The following is a 19727-nucleotide window of genomic DNA, read 5'->3' as shown; positions in this document are numbered from 1 at the left end:
CCACTTTGAACTCTGCACCTGACCGGCCCTGAGCTGCTGGGGTGGTAACTTTGGGGTTGCTCTGAACCCCCAACGGTGGGCTACCTTGGACCAAAAACTGAACCCTGTAAGTGTCTTACTTACCTGGTAAAACTAACAAAAACTTACCTCCCCCAGGAACTGTGAAAATTGCACTAAGTGTCCACTTTTGAAATAGCTATTTGTCAATAACTTGAAAAGTATACATGCAATTGAAATGATTCAAAGTTCCTAATGTACTTACCTGCAATACCTTTCAAACAAGATATTACATGTTAAATTTGAACCTGTGGTTCTTAAAATAAACTAAGAAAAGATATTTTTCTATAACAAAACCTATTGGCTGGATTTGTCTCCGAGTGTGTGTACCTCATTTATTGTCTATGTGTATGTACAACAAATGCTTAACACTACTCCTTGGATAAGCCTACTGCTCGACCACACTACCACAAAATAGAGCATTAGTATTCTCTTTTTACCACTATTTTACCTCTAAGGGGAACCCTTGGACTCTGTGCATGCTATTCCTTACTTTGAAATAGCACATACAGAGCCAACTTCCTACATGGCCCATTTAAATCTAAAAGCATTTCCTCGCAATTTCTTTATATTTAATTTTAGCAACAGTCAATACATTCAGAGGAAGTAAAGCAGAAGTCTCAATCAGGTTGGCACTCACAGAAAAAAAAAAAGGATAAAAAGATCCAGCTTTGCAGCCTTCAGGCACGTTGAGAAAAAGTTACCTTTCTTTAATGGAGGCAGCAAATGCAAGCTTAAAATGCCACCGAATCAAGAGGTTTTCAGGCCCAAGACTTTTGGAAATAATTGCCTATCCATATCAGATACCTCTCCAATCTCGGGTCATTCAGAAAGGTTTGGTAGGATGGCCAGATTAGCACAGACAGTACTACACAAAATATCGGATGGCTGCGAGCAGAGAAAGGAATGAGGCTTATGGTAACCGAGGTGCTAAGTTTAGGGAGGCAGGCGGTAACCAGGACCTAGTAATAATAGGGGGACATTTACTTTCTGGCCTTTGAAGTATTTAAGCATTATAGAAGTTTTCTGATTGCTAATGATACCAAGACAATATCGCATTAATCTAGAGGAAGGTCAGAAGAAAGAGTATTATGGGGCACAGTAATTTTTAGCATCTTTTGCTTGGAGAACTCTGAATCATCATTGGTTTAGTCCCAAACTAATCAATCCAATGTAGGCAAATGGAACTGCATAGAAAAATATACATGAACATACTACATTTATTCCAAATGACCATCCAGAAACATTACAAATGCATGAAAACATAAGCCCAGAAGAAAATAATTAAATTTTGATTTACCAGTTAAACAAGATGGTGTTACCAAGCCCAGCATACAAAAACACAGACAAGGTTTACAATTATGAGGATATGTGTTATAATATATGGTGTGGTTGTGTGACCTCACTGTGTAATACACTCACCAACCCTTTCAGGACCCTCAAGTTTCATTTGTCAAATTTTCAGCTCAACCCTGGGTAGCTCTGGCTCTAAGCTCCAATACTTATAAAAAGGAACAAGTGTAAAGCATCTAAACTGCACCAAAACAATTCAAGAAGAAATTGACAAACTTTGATGCCAATTTATAACAAGCATTTGCAATGCAACGGGTCTCACATTACGTTGAGTTAGAGCTATTAGCGTTGTAAACTCCTGACCAGACTTTTTTTGCCACATTAAATGAAAAAAAAATTAAAACATTTTTAAAAAAACAAAACAAAATCAGAGCGCGTTCGCACTGCGAAATAAAGAGAAAAGGTATTCCAGAAACCATACAGAAAACATGGGGCCTCGTATGTTTCCAGTAGTTTACCAGTGCTCTCGAGGAGGGCTAAACATCGGAAGAGGCAAGATGTATGAATGCCTTTCACAAATGAAAACAAGCGTATTTTAAAAGGCAAGCCCACGAACCAATGAAAGTGACTTGACGTACATGGGCGTGATTAAAATCCCACTAAAGAGAGATTAGAAGAGGGACGAAGCGCTTTGCGCTCGTCCCTAAAAATAGACTATTTTTAGACACAATTAAAAAGTTCCACCGGAGGGTTCCAGCGATATAGAATTTACAAGGCACAGTAAATCAAAGCATTTTACTTAATCGCAAACAAGCACTGGCAAATTCAACAAATATGACAAAATCCTAATCTGCGTAAGATTAATTGTCATTGGAGTGTGTTGTTGGCACAGATGAGTGCTGGCTTTGATAAGCCAGTCATCCAGGTAAGGGAACACCTGGACATTTTGTCTGCGTAGACGAGTTGCGACCACTTATGGGCATTTGGTGAACTCTAGGTGTGGTGGTTACTTCGAATGGAAGTATTTTTGAACTGTTAATGTTTGCCCACTATGATAAATCTTAAATATTTGCGATGGGCTGGATGTATTGGTATGTGGACATAGGCATCCTTCAGGTCTAGTGTCTAGTGTTCCATGAAGTTTCCTTGTTGCAGCAATGGGATGACATCCTGTAAGGTGTACTCTGATAGGACATATTTGTTTAAAGGCCTGAGACTGGCCTTAACGACCCATCCTTTGAGGGGATAAGAAAGTACAAAGTATACACTTCTGAGCCCTAATGCTGGAAAGGAACGGGTCTGATGGTCCATCCGAGAAGAGCTTGGTTTTCCTGCTCGAGTAGTGTTTGATGTTCCTGCGTTAATCTTTGAGTGTGAGGTGGAATGTTGGGTGTGGTAATAAGCTCCAGACAATAGCCATGTTGGATAGTGGCTAATACCCAGCTGTCTGTGGTGAGGGTATCCCAAACTGGATGAAAATAAATGTAGTCTCCCTCCGACAGGTATTGTGTGGTTAGTCTCCATTATAGTAGGGACAGCATTGAATTTTTGGACATCAGATTTTTCATTCAGAATAACACTATACAGAGTGTTTTGTACAGGAAATCTACGTCTTGTAACAGTCTTTTACATGCAACAAGTGCACATCCCCCCTCCACCATTAATAATATTCCTTTTGGTGAGATGATACGCATGCGCAGAAATTGTAGCACTGAAGACCTTTTTCACGAGCAAATTAGACTTGTTAAACAGAGATTTATTAATAGAGGTTACAATTACCAGACTCTATGTAATGCAGAACAACGTATCATGAAAACATCCAGAAAGGACACGTTGTTATTGAAATCAAAAAGAAAAAAGAAGACACACAATGAACGTTTGTCCTTTGTAACTAGATATACGGTGCTTAGTCAGGGCATATACAAAATACTAAAACGTCATTGGTATTTACTCACTGATCTACACGGACTTAAGGGGTCCCTTCCCGCAACACCTCGAATTACCTACCGAAGAGGTAAAACATTAAGAGACTTTCTTTGTCCAAGCTATATGTCTGTACCCAATGTACCTTCTTGGCTTCCAGCTAAGCCTCTGGGCTTTTATACATGTTGTGAATGTAATGTGTGTTCCTTCGGCTTGGATAAAACTAGGACTTTCTGTTACAACAACACAGGGGTCTTTTCTATCAAGAGTTTTATTAATTGCAACACCAAATTTGTAATCTATATTCTTAAATGTACATGCAATAAAATATACGTGGGAAGTACTATAAGACAATTGAAACATCGAATACAGGAGCACATACGTGCCATTAGGAATAATGATAATAGATATCCTTTATCGTTACACATGATGTCGACACACCAACATGACGATGTAATTTCATTCCATGGGATTGACCATATTCCACCGAACCCTAGGGGGGGGGGGTGACAGAGAACTACAGTTACGTAAAAGAGAAGCAGCATGGATTTGTCGCTTACGTACGGTTGAGTTGGGGCACAATATTGACCATGAACTCCACTATTATTTATAATGGCATTACTAGTGCCATAGTGGAGTATTGAATATTAATAGTTATTTCTCAAAAACGTTGTACATAATAGGAGTTTAAAGACGATGTATACACATGTAAAACACTAATATCTCTCATCTATTATTTGAGATTGTACTAGGTTTCAACACATGAATTGCTATCAGTGTTAATAACATCTATTTGTATACATGTATGCTTATTGTATATTAATAGACTTAATTTCCTGTTATACTGAGATCTGACTACAATAGAAACCATAGCCCGCCCCCCCCTCTCTGTTAAGTATATTTTTTACTGCACACTATTATTATATTTATTTACTATGACACCATCTTCCTATTGGGATCTTGATAGTCTCTCACTGTTTTAACTTTGCACTGATGATTGTTTCCTTCACTTGTTCTCTCTCTTTTCTATTCTATTTTTACTTTTACTTCTTTTCTTTATTTCTTACACACATTTTAGGAAATACAATCCCATTACTGCGACATATTCCACTACTACATATGATAACATCCTTGTAATTATGGTATTCGATTCCATTTACTTTTTTAGGAACTTCCATAGACCATTTCAAAATGGCCGCCGCTCTAATTACTCGCGCTAAGGCACTTTCTGGGCTTTGTCCCTTCACTATTTTCACACCACTCTGCCGTATTCAACGTACGGCGGTGTTTACAAATTCTCGGCGTTCTCTGCCGGTATTTTGTCAACATTTGAACGCGCCGCGTACTTTTCCCACAAGACGGGCGGCAACGCGACCGGGCCCGTCCTGTTACACTAGTTTCTTGAATTTGGAAAATCCGGCCGGCAATAAGATAGTCTGCAAAAGTATCAGACGGTAAGGCTGGATAATGGCACTTTATTTACAATTGGAGTGATATTAATCTATTCATAGTAGCACTTGTGGATTACGGCCCTCTCCCTATTACTTTTGTACCTTTTCAACCCCCCTCTTTTATTTATTTATTTTTTATTTCTTATTTTTCAACATATGGATCGCCCTTCTTTATTTACTTTTTGTTTTATTTTCATTTTCAGTTCCTTGAACCCTCATTGGCATCCTATACTCACTTCACAAACGACTTTTGACCCTATATTGGAACTTACTACTCGGTATGTGCCTGTTCATAGTGAACTATTTTTCTCTTTATTTATCCTCCTGCACTTACTCTCTCTCATTTTTTGCATATTTTTAGTTCAATTTTACTCGTTTATTCCTCTTCTCGAGTTGTCATTTTTGAGCCTCAGTCAACCACACTTTTTGGTGATGGATCACTTGATCTGGTGTTATGGTAATGTTGGCAGCACCTTGGTTTACGGATCAGCGTAACTATTTTACTCAGTATAACTGCTATGGCATGTTGCTATTGTGCACTGTTCCATTATTTATGCAATTCTCTGAATTCACATCTTGGATTTTTCTGATTACTCCTTCTCTTATTTTTCTCCCTTGTCGGTTCCACTTACTAATTACAACTCAAGACTGACTCATAATTAGTATGATAGTTTTGAAGAAATTATTTTCCTTCTTTTGAAACAAAACTTCTTAATGGATGTAATTGGTGTTTTTGCACATCATACTCTGTAATTGTTATTTTTGCTTTATATGTTTTGGTCTTGTAATGTTAGAAATAATTCTGTTAGTTTACTTTTGCCTTATGGCTATCTGTTAACTTTTGCAGCCCTGAAGAAGCCCAAGTATATAGGGCGAAACGCGTTGGCTGCTGTTTTGTTGCTCTTCATTAATCTACTGTGGCATCAAATAAACCTTCTGGAAGAAATCTATGAAAATCTACGACTTTCTTGGAATATTATTTATATGTCTTTACAATTGTTGGTGGTGCACAACCCACTTTATTGCTCTTTAACATTTGGGGTGTTTTTCCTTCACCCCTTTGGTTCCTTTGTGCAGTAGGAACTTTGCTGGTAGTGCACACTACATTTTACTGTATTATATGCCATTTATGTACAATTTAAATATTTAAAAACTACTAGGGATTGATGCGTTTTTCCTTTGGGCTTACTGCACTTGGTTTTTGATTTAGTTATTGTGTGGTTGTGGGGGAGGATAGGGTAGTCACTGTTTGGTGGAGGGTGTTGCTCTGGAGTCTCTTACCCCCTAGCATTGTGGTTGTTGCCTCTAAATGAGCCTCTGTAGTAGCATTTGGTTTGGTTTTGAACTCTGAGCCAGCTTCTGTTGTAAGGTGGATGCCTCTGTAGAGTGGACTTATAGGACCCTGTAACCTGGGTGACAAAAAGTGCCCATGGGAGTAGTTGTTTTTGGTGGTGTCTACCCGAGGACCAAAGGGATGTTCTTTGTTAAACGGCATGTTAAGGACAGCCTGTTGGACCTCTTGTTTATAAGCAGAACACCTCACACAAGCTTGTTTTGATTCCCTGAGCCTCAGTATATGCTGCATCAAGGGCACAACGAGTAGAGGTGTTGGTTTGCCCCTTTGTAACAATTTGTTGACCCCTTTTCCTAGGTTCTTTTGGGAGGTACTGGAGTAGCTCCTCCATTTCGTCCCAGCAGGCTCTCTCATACCGTCCCAAAAGGGCCTGGGAATGTCTAGTACACCAATGGTTGGCAGCCGGAGCTGCAACCCTCTTCCCCACAGCATCTATGTGCTTACTTTCTTTCTCTGGGGTCGGATATCCCCAGTAGCTTGGGAACTGACCCACTTGCATGTTGCATTGGTGACTATGGAGTCCGGTGGCAGTTGGCCTTAATGAAAACAGGGTCAGATGACGCAGTCTTATATTTTTTAACCAGGTCCTCAAAGATGTGCACAGCGTGTCTCAGCACACCCGCTAACATGGGCAGATAATGTGTTGTCGCTGTGTGTAGCTGCTAGGTTGTAAAAAGAGGATGTCTTGTTCAAGTGGTTCCTTGTGTTGCTCCGCACCGTGGAAAGCTGCTGCTCTCGCAATGACCTCCTGGTAGGATGTTGTGCCCTCAGGTGGGGAAGGATGAGCTAGGTACAGATCAGGATAATTTTCAGTATTGGAATCTGTGTAATACATGTCACATGTGTCAGAATCACTTTGTGGCCCTGCCCTAACCCACCAGTATCAGATTATGGTGACCCCGGAGGTGTAATGTCCAGGGGATCACTGGTGGTGGCAATGGTTGAGGAGAATGAGGGGGGAGATGGAGGTGGTGGTGGTGGAGGGGAAGGTATGGAAGGAAGTAGAAGAAAGGCTGGTTGCATTGTCCATGGTTTTCATCAAAAGTCAAATTCCTCTTTAGAGGTGGAGGAGAGGAGGGCATAGCAATAATAGACCAGTTCCTACTTGGATTTAGATCTTTTGCTGCCAAATGTCCAGCTTTTCCAACATAGGCTTAATAGGAGACGTGGAAGCGTATGAAGGTTTGGTGTCTTTCGGCTCTCAGGGTTTTGGAACCAAGGATTTTGGCGTTATTGTGTGAGGCTTCGTTGGCACGGAGATGGAGGGACTGGCTGGGAAGAAGTGGTAGACCGGTGACCTCAGATGAAAATTTTGGTGCTGAAGATTTTTGGTCAGCTTGGGTGGAGGGATGTGGCAGGGGTTGCGGTACTCAAAGATTGAGCAGATGGAACTTCTTGCATTTCTAGGTCTACGTCAGAGCTAGAGTCAAGAGATAAGGGCCTCTTCTTCAACAAGTTATCTGCTCTTGGGCGTGTTTCTTGCCAAAGATGTCAGAAGTGTGGTCTACGGCCCTGTGAGACATTTTGAGGCGAGGAAGTGTCTTTGACCTGAGCAACTTACAAGCCTCAGTCTGCTTCTTTGTGGTTCGGAGGGAGAGACAAATTGCACACAGAGTGTGGCTATTTTGTGTGGCAATGTAGGCAAAACCAATAGGGCATACCTTCCATTACCACAGACCATCTTCGGAAAGGCTGGAAGAACGTCAAAGGTAGGCCCCGAAGGGCTCTCAGTTGAACAACGCCAAAGCAGTAGAGTTTAAGGAGGTGCAGAGATGGAAAAACACAAACAAGAACACAGCCGAAGATAGATAAGAATCAGAAGAATAGAACAAGAATGGAAGCACGGAGTGAAGGCACACGACTGAACCAGACGGCAGAGAGACCAATCTAATGATGGAGTTGATGTCCATGTGCATAATCACTGACAGGAGAAAAACAACTTGCACAGCTCTGGACTGTACACTGGATAGCAGGAGGACGTAGAGCATGTGTATTCACAGCCACACATGCAGTCAAATATGCTGCACCCTGCCATTGCATACTGGGAGGCTTGCTTCACTCTTGTTACACCCAGGGTGGCACAACCAGTGCTGCAATTCCAGGGGGGGGGGGGGCGTAAGTTAGCCTACACCAATTGAGGATAGCCAATGTAACATACATGTTCGGGTCAGAGCATGGATATTGAGGTCTGGTTAGAGGCGTCAGTACACCAGCAGCATCAGTCTGAAAAAAACTGAGGGTGATCAAACAAAAAAGCCATTTCCTAACAATAACTAAAAATTTAAACCATAGATATTTGCAGGTCATTAAATGTAGATTATGTGTAATCAGTGCGAGATAAGAAAACAATGCCTTTTACTGCATTAAACACATTCCCTAAAAAGGATTACACTGAAGATATCAACTTTATTTTTTAATCATTGACATCTCGACATATTTAACCTACTAATGAGGAGCTCCACTTACCATTCTGGTCATCCTAAGCTGCAAAGTCCACAATACATTCAATAGTAAGGCATGCTCTTTCATGTTTAAGGTTCAAATCTATGATTCATGCATACAGCAGTAACTGGTGGGACAAGCTTACCACAACCTCTACTTTTTCGTCTTCTTCCAGTTTGCTCTTCTCATCTTCACTTCCTTCACCCTCCGCATCATCCTCATCGCTGCTGGAGGACTCTAAAATTTCACTCATGTCCATTTTCCAGTTATCCGGGACACCCCTTGTTTTCAAGAAGAAACTTGCCTCTTCTAAACCTAAAAGATCAAGATGCTCAACATGTTAGTCACAAACCATCTGAAACTGAAATGCACAAATTAAGATAAGATGTACCTTTCCAAAATACAATGAGCCCTGCAAGGAAATCAGCATGGCATATGACAGGTAGCAGCTGAAAAAACAACCCTGCAAGAAGTAGTACACTAGTGTATCTGAACCTCTTGTAGCCTAAGTAGGTCCTAAATTTAATTTGTGATAACCACAGGTTAAAAAAAAATATATATATATATATATATTTTTTGTAAACTAAAAAAGGTAGATGTTACATATCCATGAAGCATCTGATTGTGGCATGTAGTGTTGCAGATTCACATGCGCTGCATACTCCTGCCATCTAGTGTTGTATCAGGAGTGGTGCAAGTTGTCTTTCTTCAAATAAGTATTTTGAGTCACAGGATCGAGTGACTTCCTCTTGGTGATAGTGCTCATGGGCATTGACTCCTTTGTTAGTTGTTTTCCTGCAGGCAGGTGGGAAAGGAGTGTAAGAGAAGTACAGAGAAAGATCTCCATGCAAATGTAACTATGTACAAATATAGTTTAACTGCAGTGGCCACAGGTGTCCGGGGAGGAGGTGGGGCACATGTGAATCTACAGCACTACAAGCCACGAACAGATGCTTACTGGGAAAGTAAGCTTTTCTGTTCAATGGCATGTGTGGCTGTAGATACACATGCTCTGCATAGACTGTAAAGCAGTCCCTCCATGAAAGCGGTGGCTAGCCTGTGAGAGTTGCAGTTGACTGGACATGTGTTTGCAGCACAGCTTGACCCACATTGGCCTTCTGAAGTGCAAGTACATCCACGCAGTAGTGTTTCTTGAATGTGTTTGGTGTACACTATGTAGCTGCCTTACAAAATGTCAGCTATAGGAATATTTCCGAGAAAGATCATAGTGATGCTCTTTTTCGTAGTAGAATGTGCTCTAGGGGAAACAGGTAACAGACTCTTTGCTTTAGCATAACAAGTCTGTATACATTTAACTATCCATCTAGCTGTGCCTGTTTTGGATATTGGACTGTCTTTGTGAGGTAGTGAAAAGCTACAAACAGCTGTTTAGTATTCCTAAACTCTTTGTTTTAGTCAATGTAAAACACAAGTGTTCTTTTAACATCTAGAGTGTGGAGAGCTCTTTCTCGAACACTCAGGTTGCGGAAAGAAGACTGGTAGCTCAATGGACTGGTTTATCTGGAATTGTGAAAACACTTTAGGAAGGAACTTCTGGTTTGCGTGAAGAACCACCTTGTCTCTATGAATTTGGAGGAAAGGTTCTTCCAAAGTTAGTCTTGGAGGTCACGTACATGCCTGAGTGATGGCAATGAAAAAAGCTACCTCCCAAGAAAGTATTGAAGAGGACATGAATTAAGTGGCTCAAAAGGAGGGCCCATGGGCCTGGTGAGCGTAATGTTGAGGTTTCAGGATGGTGCATGGGGTACCCTTAGTGGAATTACTTTTAAGGCCTTCCATGAAAGCTTTAATGACTGGGATTTGAAACAAATAAATAGGTTGTCTGTTCTTTAGATACAGAACTATAGCTGCGAGTTGTAGGCGAATGGAAGTGTAAGCTAGATTTGTTTTCAGTAAGTGGAGCAGGTAGCAAATGATCCCTTGAACAGTAGCTTTTATGCGGTCAATACGTTTGGGTCGACAGTAGAAAATACCCCTGACCAGTTCATCCATAGAGCGTTACCCTTGGACAGAGGGTGTGGATACCTGGAGGCGAACCTTGAGCATTTTGCGTTTTCTGCTGTGGCAAAAAGGTCTGAGGAGTTTTGCACTTTTGGAGTACCCATTCATGGATGTGTTGCTGCATCCTGCTGAGCAGGTCTGCAAAGTTGTCGTCAGTCCCTGGGAGATACTCTGCCACCAGGTAGATGTGGTGGCGGAGAGTCCACTTCCATTTTGTCTGAGAGATTTGTGACAACTGGGACGACCATGTCCCCACTATTTCTGTAGATAATACATGACTGTCATGTTGTCTGTGCAGACTATGACAGCCTTGTGAGATAGATGACTAAGAAATGCTTTCAGGGCTACAAACACTGCCTGAAGTTTGAGATAATTGTTGTGCAGGATTGGTGACTGAGATCCCAAAGGCCCAGTACAGTGAGGTCCTCGAGGTAAGCGCCCCAACCAGTCAGTGGTGCATCTGTGGTCAGGATGACTAGAAGCACTGGGTCCAAAAAAAAAAGCCGCCCTTTCTACAGGTTGATGGTGTTCCACAATTGCAGAGAACTGTGAGTATGGTGGTCAAACAACATTAGATCTTTCCAGTGACTGTGACTGGGACCACTGGCAAGACAGCCACTGCTATACAGGATGCATGTGTAGTCTGGCATGGGGAACGATGGCAATGCAAGACAAAATCATCCCTAACTGTCTCATAATGTTTCTTACTATGTATGATTATTCTCCTGAAATTGAGGGAGAACAGACTGAAAACGTGGACAGGGTTGGTGTATGCTAACCCTAACTCTGCTTTGAGCATGGGTCCTAAATACAGCTATACCTGGAGAGTTGTGGGGGGGGGGGGGACTTTGAAAATGTCAGAGAAAAACCCAGTTTGTGAAGGAGATCCACTGTCAACTGGGTGTGATATTGGCAATGCTGTAAGGTACTGGCTTTGATGAGCCAGTCGTCTAGATATGGGAAGACGTAGATGTTCTGCCTTCTGAGGTGTTCAGTCACCAACGCTAAACACTTAGTGAAGACTCTGGGAGCAATAGTGACTCCGAAAGGCAGAACCTTGAACTGTAATGCTTTCCTGCAATAACAAATCTTAGGTATTTTCACTGTGCAGGGTAGATGGGAAAATGAAAGTAGGAGTCATTTAGATCTCAAGCTGTCAAAGTCACCTTTCTGTAGAAGTGGAATAACATCTTGAAGAGGTACCATGTGAAAGTGCTCTGACAGGATTTATTGGTTTAGTGGTCTGAGGTCAAGAATAGGCTTGAGAGAACTGCCTATTTTGGGAATTAGAAGTATAGGAAGTATACTCCTAACTATTGGGGTTGCAATGGCACAGGCTCTATGGCCTCTTTGAGAAGAAGGGATTGGACCTCATTTGAGAAGGATGAGGTGTTCCTGAGCAAGTCTGTCGGGGCAATATTGTGAGGCGTGGTGATGAACTCCAGACAATAACCATGTTGGATAATGGGAGAAGACCTATTTGTCCATGGGTATGCTGACCCAGTGCAAACGAAAGTTTTGCAGTTTTCCCCTGACAGGTGTATAATGAGCGGAAGGAGGTAGTCACTGCTTTCCAGTGGAGGAAGAGCCACAGGAGGCAGTGCTGTTACCTCATCCCTTATTATTATTGCCTCTAAAGGAACTCCTGTAGAAGCATCTAGAGTAGGAGGCTTAAGGCTGTCTGGAGTGTGATGCAGATGCCTCAGAGGATGTGGTTTTGAAGGAACCTCGAAAACCGGGGCAACAAAAAGTGCCCCTCTGTGTAGGAGATTGGAGGGGATCCATAGCCTTTGCTGTGTCTATCTTTTTTGAGCTTTTCACAGGTAGTGTCCACTTGAGGCCCAAAAAGGTGCTCCTTGTCGAAAGGCATATTAATGACTGCTTGCTGTACCTCTGGTTTGAAACCGGAGCAGCAGAGCCAAGTGTGCCCTCTGAGGAGAATTCTAGTATTAATGCTGCATGCAGGGCACAATGAACTGAGTCGTAGGAAACAGTGTGACCCTAAGCAACTATTTGTTGCTCTCTTTTCCAGTGTTCATCTGGTAGAAACAGGAGGCGCTCCTCCATTTCATCCCAGTGAGCCCGGTCATATCTGGTCAATAATGCTTGCAAGTTGGCAATACACCAATGATTGGCTGCTTGCGCAGCAACCCTCTTGTCTGTAGCATCAATTTTCTTACTGTCCCATCTCTGGAGGAGGGGAGTCCCCGGTGGCCTGACTGCTGGCATGTTTCTGTGCTGGGGTGGCAAGAATTGAGTGAGGAGGGGGTCTGTGATCCAATATATATTAGGCCAGAGGAAGCAAGTTTGTATTTGTTGTCAAATCTAGGGGTGATAACTAAAGTGTACAGGTTCCTTTAAAATTTTGACAGGTGACAAAGCATGCCGGGAGCTTTGGAACAAACTGAATATCCATGAGAGTAGAGTAAAGTGTATCGAACAGTAAGTTCTGCTTGATACAGCCTTAGTGAAACTCTACATTGGGGAATGCAGCTGCGTGTGCCACTACTTGGTAGGAGGAAGTAGTGTTCTCTGGAGGTGATGGGCATGCAAGGTAGAGGTCTGGGTTGTTAGAGGATGGGATCAGGATCATAAGTGTCCCAGGGATTTGGATCATGTTGAGGCCCACCCAAATTTTCCCAGGTAAATAAAGGGGATCTCTGAGGAGTTTAATCTTCCTGTGTATGTGAAGCATGAGGAGGGGAGGTGGAGGAGAAAAAGGCGTTGGAGGGCTGGAGGAGGTCGAGGAGAAGGCCTAAAAGTTGGTCTGGTGGCCTTGTCCTTGGTTTTCCTCTTCTGAGATGGAGTGTCCAAAACTTCTTGAAAGGAAAGCTTCCTCTTCAAAAGAAGAGGAGGTGAAGTGATCATGCATCCTGTACCCTCCTGAATTTGGAAGATATAGGCTCCACATGAGAAGGAGTAGCAGAAGACTGGTTGAAGTCTTTGCTGTCTGATGATTTCGGCACCGAAGGCTTCAGTTAGTGCGATTTTGTCAGCATCGAAGTGGAGGCTGTAGGTGTTCGGCTCGGATCGAAACAGAAACGACTGCTAGGTCTGATATGAAGGAGGTCGAAACCGAAGTCAATAACTGTCTTGAATTATGTTTTCGGAGCTGGAAGGCGGGGCAACCGAAGCAGTTTTTCGGTCAGACCATGGCATGGTGGCAGTGGCCTTCTAGAAGGGGCCTCTTAAGGGTGAGCAGAAGAGGTGACGGTACTCACAGGTTGGGAAGAAGTGATTTAGTAGCTGTCAATATCAGACTTGATGTCGGAGGAGTCCTGGATGGAGAGGGCCGCCTCCTCTTCCTACGCAGGTTCCGCCTGTGAGTGTTACTCCCCAAAAATGTCTGGGGTGTCGTCCAGAGTCTTGTGCTCCATTTCCAATCGGCATGTCCTTCAGCCTTAAAGCGCAGTTTGATTGGAATGATCTGCAGGAGTCACAGGCAGCCACTTGATGATCAGGGCAGAGGAAGAGGTTACACACCAGATGTTGAGCGGTGTGGGGAAATTTAGGGTGGCACCCAGGGCAGACACAGAATGGAGTCCATTCCATCAGGTTAGCATATCGGTCGCCGTCACACGGTAAGGTAGGTCTGATTTGGGCGAGGATGCGAAGAGCGTGCGGTCGGCGCCAAGACAGATGATTCGAAACGAGCGCTAAGGTGGAAAAGCGCAAATGACAACAATTTGTGCCTTCTCTCCACCCCAATGGCGGAGGAAAAACAATCTAACAAAGGAGTCAATGCACATGCACACTATCACAGGGAGGAAGAGTCACTCAATTCCCGTGGTTCAGAACACTTCTGTGAGAAAAACAACTTGAACCACTGTGTGCCCATGACTAGATGGTAGGAGTATGTGGATCTACAGCCACACAAGCCATTGAATGCGATTTTAACTGCGTAAGTAGAAAAGTTAAGAGAATTTGTTCTTTGAGTGACTTGTAAAGCTCTTTCAGGCGGATACTCCAACTAATTGCAGATTCCTCATCTTCTGAGTAATCCCAGAGCCTCCAGACTTTATTTTGGACATTTTTTTTCTCTGCAATTGCCTCAAGAACCGGCATAGATGGGATTCTGCAGCACTGTACTGGTTCTGTCTCACCCCAGAAGTGACACCGGAGATGCATGTAACTGCCAGCTTCACGCCTCAATGTCAGTTTCCTTTTGATATAGTCTGTGCTAGACACAGAGCCCTTAATAATCAGATTGTGGCTGGGGTCAGATCTGTAATTGGAATAGTTTTAGTATGGACCAAAGAATTCTATTTCGCATAATGGGGAGGAGGGTGGGTGGATGAGAAATCTGCTTAGAGAAAAAGTAACCACCAGAAAGAGCATTACCAAAGGTAAGTACTTGTTCTTCTGAAGGATACTTCTAACCACAGATTCCTCAACTTGAGAATAAATACTAATTCAATTCCTCCCCACGTTGTAAGTCTTTAGAATGGCTCAGATCAGGAAACACTGGAGGACTGAATGGGTACGGCCTTCCAGCTGGATTTGGCAATACAAGCAGGCTATCCAAGGAGTAACACTTGCCAACATCACATCCTGGCATGAGTCCCAAACAGGAACTCCGCACACCAGCAGGGTGGTAGCAGCTTTGGCTCTGGTGGAGTAAGCCCACAGGCTTACAGAGGGCGTTTCTAGGTAGGTCCATTGCAGATTGTCTACATGGTAATCTTTGGTGTTCTTGATATAGAGGCTCAAAGCTTTCTTCGTATCCAAGTGATAGAGTCTCTCTCCCTTCTTGGATGATGAGGTGCAAAGAACTTCGGCAAGGTGCTAGGCTGCCCCATGTGGTTATTAGCACTAACTTGTCTGTGAAGATGGCAGTATACAGTAGCTGGAGAGATTGCTTGCAAGTGACAAGCTGATGTGGTCACAATGAGGAACACTTTTTAATGTCATAACTGCACTTGCTTGAATGCAGTGCACATCACAAATGTAGAACCAGATGGAACTCCCACTGGGACATTTCAAGGGGTTTTGGTAGGACCATATTGGTCAGCCCTTTCAAAAACGCATCACAGAAGATGATTTAAACAGAGCTGATCAGGCAAACCGAAAAACTTACAAATATCCTTTACCTGTTGCCACAATAAGGACTGGCTGCGCAAGAGGTAAGGAGAAAATAACATCTAATAACTGGGCTTGAAGGGGTTGGATACACTGGGAACACTAGCAAACAACAAACTTCTACCACTGTTCCGCACACCTACTCTTAGCAGAGGGAAGTTTAGATGACAAAAATCTTAACTACTTTGGATAAGAGGGGGGGGCACGGAAGAGGGGGGGGGGGGGGGGGGAATCAAAAGCATTCAAATGTCACCACTCAATCTCCACACACGTAGTGCAAGTTGTTCAGGCTCAGTGCAGGACCCTGCTCTGCTGCTGTGACCGGAGGTCCTCCCGAAGAGGCAGCTGAATGTTCTAACCAAGATCGATATTCATGGCCTAAAGTTCTGGGTACCATAGTCTCCTGGCTCAATCCAGAGCCACTATGATGACTCCGACACAATGGTTCCAGATCATCTTCAGGTTTCCTTGGACAGGAGGGGTAAAGATGGGAAGGTTTACACGAGTCTCATAGTTCCCCTCCAACCAAAATTCATTTCAGAGAAAGTGCCAGAAAGATCGACCCAGGGCTTACCCCATTGTTAAAGGATCCTCTGTACCACCTTGAGTGTAGCAATGCCAGCGGAGTTCATCCACCTTGGCGTTTAAAGATCCTGCTAGGTGTTGTACAACCAGGGAGATGCCCCGACACCCCAGACAGTTTGAGAACCATCCCTACCCAGACTATGGCAGTGCCACATGACAATGGTGTGGTCTGTGAGGATGTGCACAGCTACCCCTTGGAGGATGGGAGGAATAAAGTCGCCTGCAGAACCAAACAGGTTGATGTGGAGGGGCCGAGGTCACCCTCTCCTAGAAGACTCTCCTTAATCTAGCAGCAATGCATCTATCATGACTATCAACTCTGGGTGGGTGAGGAAGAGGGATCTATCAATTGTGGTCCACCAGCCACTATTGCAGATCTCTTGCAGTCTACTCCAACACCAGGACAGAAGCCAAAAAGTGCCCTCAAGTGCAGAGCCCACTCAGATTTCAGATCCCACTGCACAGCCTGAATGTGCCACTCTGTGTGGTCCACTAGTAGGAGTCAAGGTGCAAAGACGCCTCAGAATCACGCTCACGTCAAAGGGTGAAACACTGGGATCATGGCCAGAATATCCTGGACTTGTTGAGGCAGAGGAAAGGCTCTGAACGGTACATTGTAAGGGACTGCTCCAGTAACAGGAAACCTCTGTGCAGCAGTCAGGTGTGAATTTACCACAATAATGGAAAATGCCAGAGATAGCTGTTGCTGAAGGTGAAACCACCTACAGCTGACCTATTGATGTCATACAGAAAGGCTGGTATTTACAACGTCCGGAGATGGGCAGCAACCACCATCAATACTTTCATGAACACAGAGAACTAAAAGTGCTTGTGGCCTTCTTGAAACAGCAAGTAGCATCTTTGGGACTGCAGAATGAGGATGTGGAAATAGGCATGCTGCAAACCCCATCCTGACTCCTGAATCCAATGCAGACAAAATGTGGGCATTTCTCAGATTTTGAACTGGAAAACAAAGGTAGGGGGTAACGGTTTGGAAAAATTTAATTTGAAGCACCCATCGGTCTTACGTGATGCTTATCCAGCCTCCAATGGGGGTGAGAGTACACAGCTGAAGGCCAATTAAAGAGGCACTGCAGCAGAGGAAGAGGCAGAGATTGGGTATCTTCAGGCCCCTGGGGGTCTGGCTGTTGGTGACCGGATCATAGACCTCTACCCCAAAAGGTTTCAGAGGTCTGTTGCTGCTGAGCCAAAGGCTGGTGTGCATTCGGATGTCAGCCTCTTTCAAAACCTTGCAAAAGAGATATTGTTGGGGACATAGCTGTGAGGGGAGTGCTAGGCCCAGGGATCATGCTGTTGCCTTGTGCTCTTTGAAGCGCAATAACCCAGAGTCAGTCTTGTTTTCAAAGAGGCAGATGAATCAAAGTGCATGTCCATAAGTGATTGCTGGATAACGCTTCAGAGTCCTGTGAAGCGTATCCAGGTATGCAGCTTAAGCACCACACTGGTGGTAACACTGCCCTACCCAGACAGTCGGTGGTGCCTAGATCCGATCTGAATATGTATTTCAATGCATCCAGAATATTCTGTTGAAGGTTCTGCAAGATGGAGGATTTCTAAAAGTTAGTCACTTCAGCTCAGGACACCTTAGGGGCTGTCCTGACTGGCCAGTGACTCCTCCTTGTTATTCTCATTATTTTCTCCGGCCTTGCCACCAAAAGTGGGGGCCGTGGCCGGCGGGGGCAGGCAACTCCACTAGCTGGAGTGTCCTGCGGTGCTAGCACAAAGGGGTGAGCCTTTGAGGCTCACCGCCAGGTGTGACAGCTCCTGCCTGGGGGAGGTGTTAGCATCTCCACCCAGTGCAGGCTTTGTTACTGACCTCAGAGTGACAAAGGCACTCTCCCCATGGGGACAGCAACATGTCTCGGTTGTGGCAGGCTGCTGGAACCAGTCAGCCTACACAGATAGTCGGTTAAGGTTTCAGGGGGCACCTCTAAGGTGCCCTCTGGGGTGTATTTTACAATAAAAAGTACACTGGCATCAGTGTGCATTTATTGTGCTGAGAAGTTGGATACCAAACTTCCCAGTTTTCAGTGTAGCCATTATGGTGCTGTGGAGTTCGTGTAAAACAGACTCCCAGACCATATACTCTTAGGGCTACCCTGCACTTACAATGTCTAAGGTTTTGTTTAGACACTGTAGGGGCACAGTGCTCATGCACTGGTGCCCTCACCTATGGTATAGTGCACCCTGCCTTAGGGCTGTAAGGCCTGCTAGAGGGGTGACTTATCTATACCGGCATAGGCAGTGAGAGGCTGGCATGGCACCCTGAGGGGAGTGCCATGTCGACTTACTCGTTTTGTCCTCACCAGCACACACAAGCTGGCAAGCAGTGTGTCTGTGCTGAGTGAGGGGTCTCCAGGGTGGCATAAGACATGCTGCAGCCCTTAGAGACCTTCCTTGGCATCAGGGCCCTTGGTACCAGGGGTACCATTTACAAGGGACTTATCTGGATGCCAGGGTGTGCCAATTGTGGAGACAAAAGTACAGGTTAGGGAAAGAACACTGGTGCTGGGGCCTGGTTAGCAGGCCTCAGCACACTTTCAATTCAAAACATAGCATCAGCAAAGGCAAAAAGTCAGGGGGTAACCATGCCAAGGAGGCATTTCCTTACACATGGGAATAACACCCCAGGAGACAACTATAATTTACGGACCTGAGTACAAGACTAGCAGACAAGAACATGGAATTGCCAAAAGTTTCCATGTGTTTTGACTTTGGATGTCTGTTCAGAAACGCCTTGGGATTCAACCGGCTGGTGGATGCCGGACTATCCGGCTTTTTGGTATTGGTCACATCAGGAGGAAAGATGGATACCCAAGAGTCAGGGACTATTGGCCGGATTTAGATCTCGGCGGAGGGGAATGGTCTGTCACAAATGTAATGGATTGCCCATCTCCGGTATTACGACCCCATTATATTCCATGGAGATCATAATAAGGCAGACGGGTTTTCTGAGATCTAAATAAGGCAGTCAGTCTCCTGGCTATTTGTCAGTTAACAGGAAGTCAAGACACTGGCCAGCCCCGGTGCTAAAAAGCATACCTGTCAGTGCCTCATTGAACAGTAGACTAGGTTCTGTGGATCACTGCTGTAGGAGGCTGGCTCTGTGTATACTATATCAAAATGGGATATAGAGTGCACAGATTCCAGGGGTTTCCAAGAGGCAATAAAAAGGCAATAGTAATGCTCTATTTGTGGTAGTGTGGTCAAGCTGTTAGGCTTATCAGAGGGTACTGTTAAGCATTTGTTGTACACACACACAAGCAATAAGTGAGAACACATACTCAATCACTTAACTCCAGGCCAATAGGTTTTTATATAGAAAAATATCCTTTTGTTAATTATTAGACCCACAAGGATCAGATTGCAGGTAAGTACATTCAATGAAAGGTACTTTGCATAGGTATAGTTAGAACTTTGAATCAAAACAGTAATGTACACAGTTTTTCATAAAATGGCAATAAGCTATTTTAAAAGTGGTCCCTGTGCAATTTTCAACA

At 44.0% G+C, this 19727-nt stretch overlaps 1 protein-coding gene across 1 annotated transcript in view; it reads right to left on the bottom strand.

The window, feature by feature from the left end:
- The window catches only part of ARID4A (AT-rich interaction domain 4A), a 360940-nt gene that overhangs the window by 241108 nt on the left and 100105 nt on the right, over positions 1-19727 (bottom strand). Inside the window, exon 11 of the mRNA XM_069207594.1 lies at positions 8666-8835. Coding sequence (XP_069063695.1) covers positions 8666-8835 — 170 coding nt within the window. The remainder of the gene's footprint in view (positions 1-8665; positions 8836-19727) is intronic.

This window comes from Pleurodeles waltl, chromosome 9, assembly GCF_031143425.1.
Source record: "Pleurodeles waltl isolate 20211129_DDA chromosome 9, aPleWal1.hap1.20221129, whole genome shotgun sequence".
NCBI classification, from domain to species: Eukaryota; Metazoa; Chordata; class Amphibia; order Caudata; family Salamandridae; genus Pleurodeles; species Pleurodeles waltl.
The sequence above is the reverse complement of the archived record's forward strand: the minus strand, read 5'-3'. Positions and strand labels throughout refer to the sequence as shown.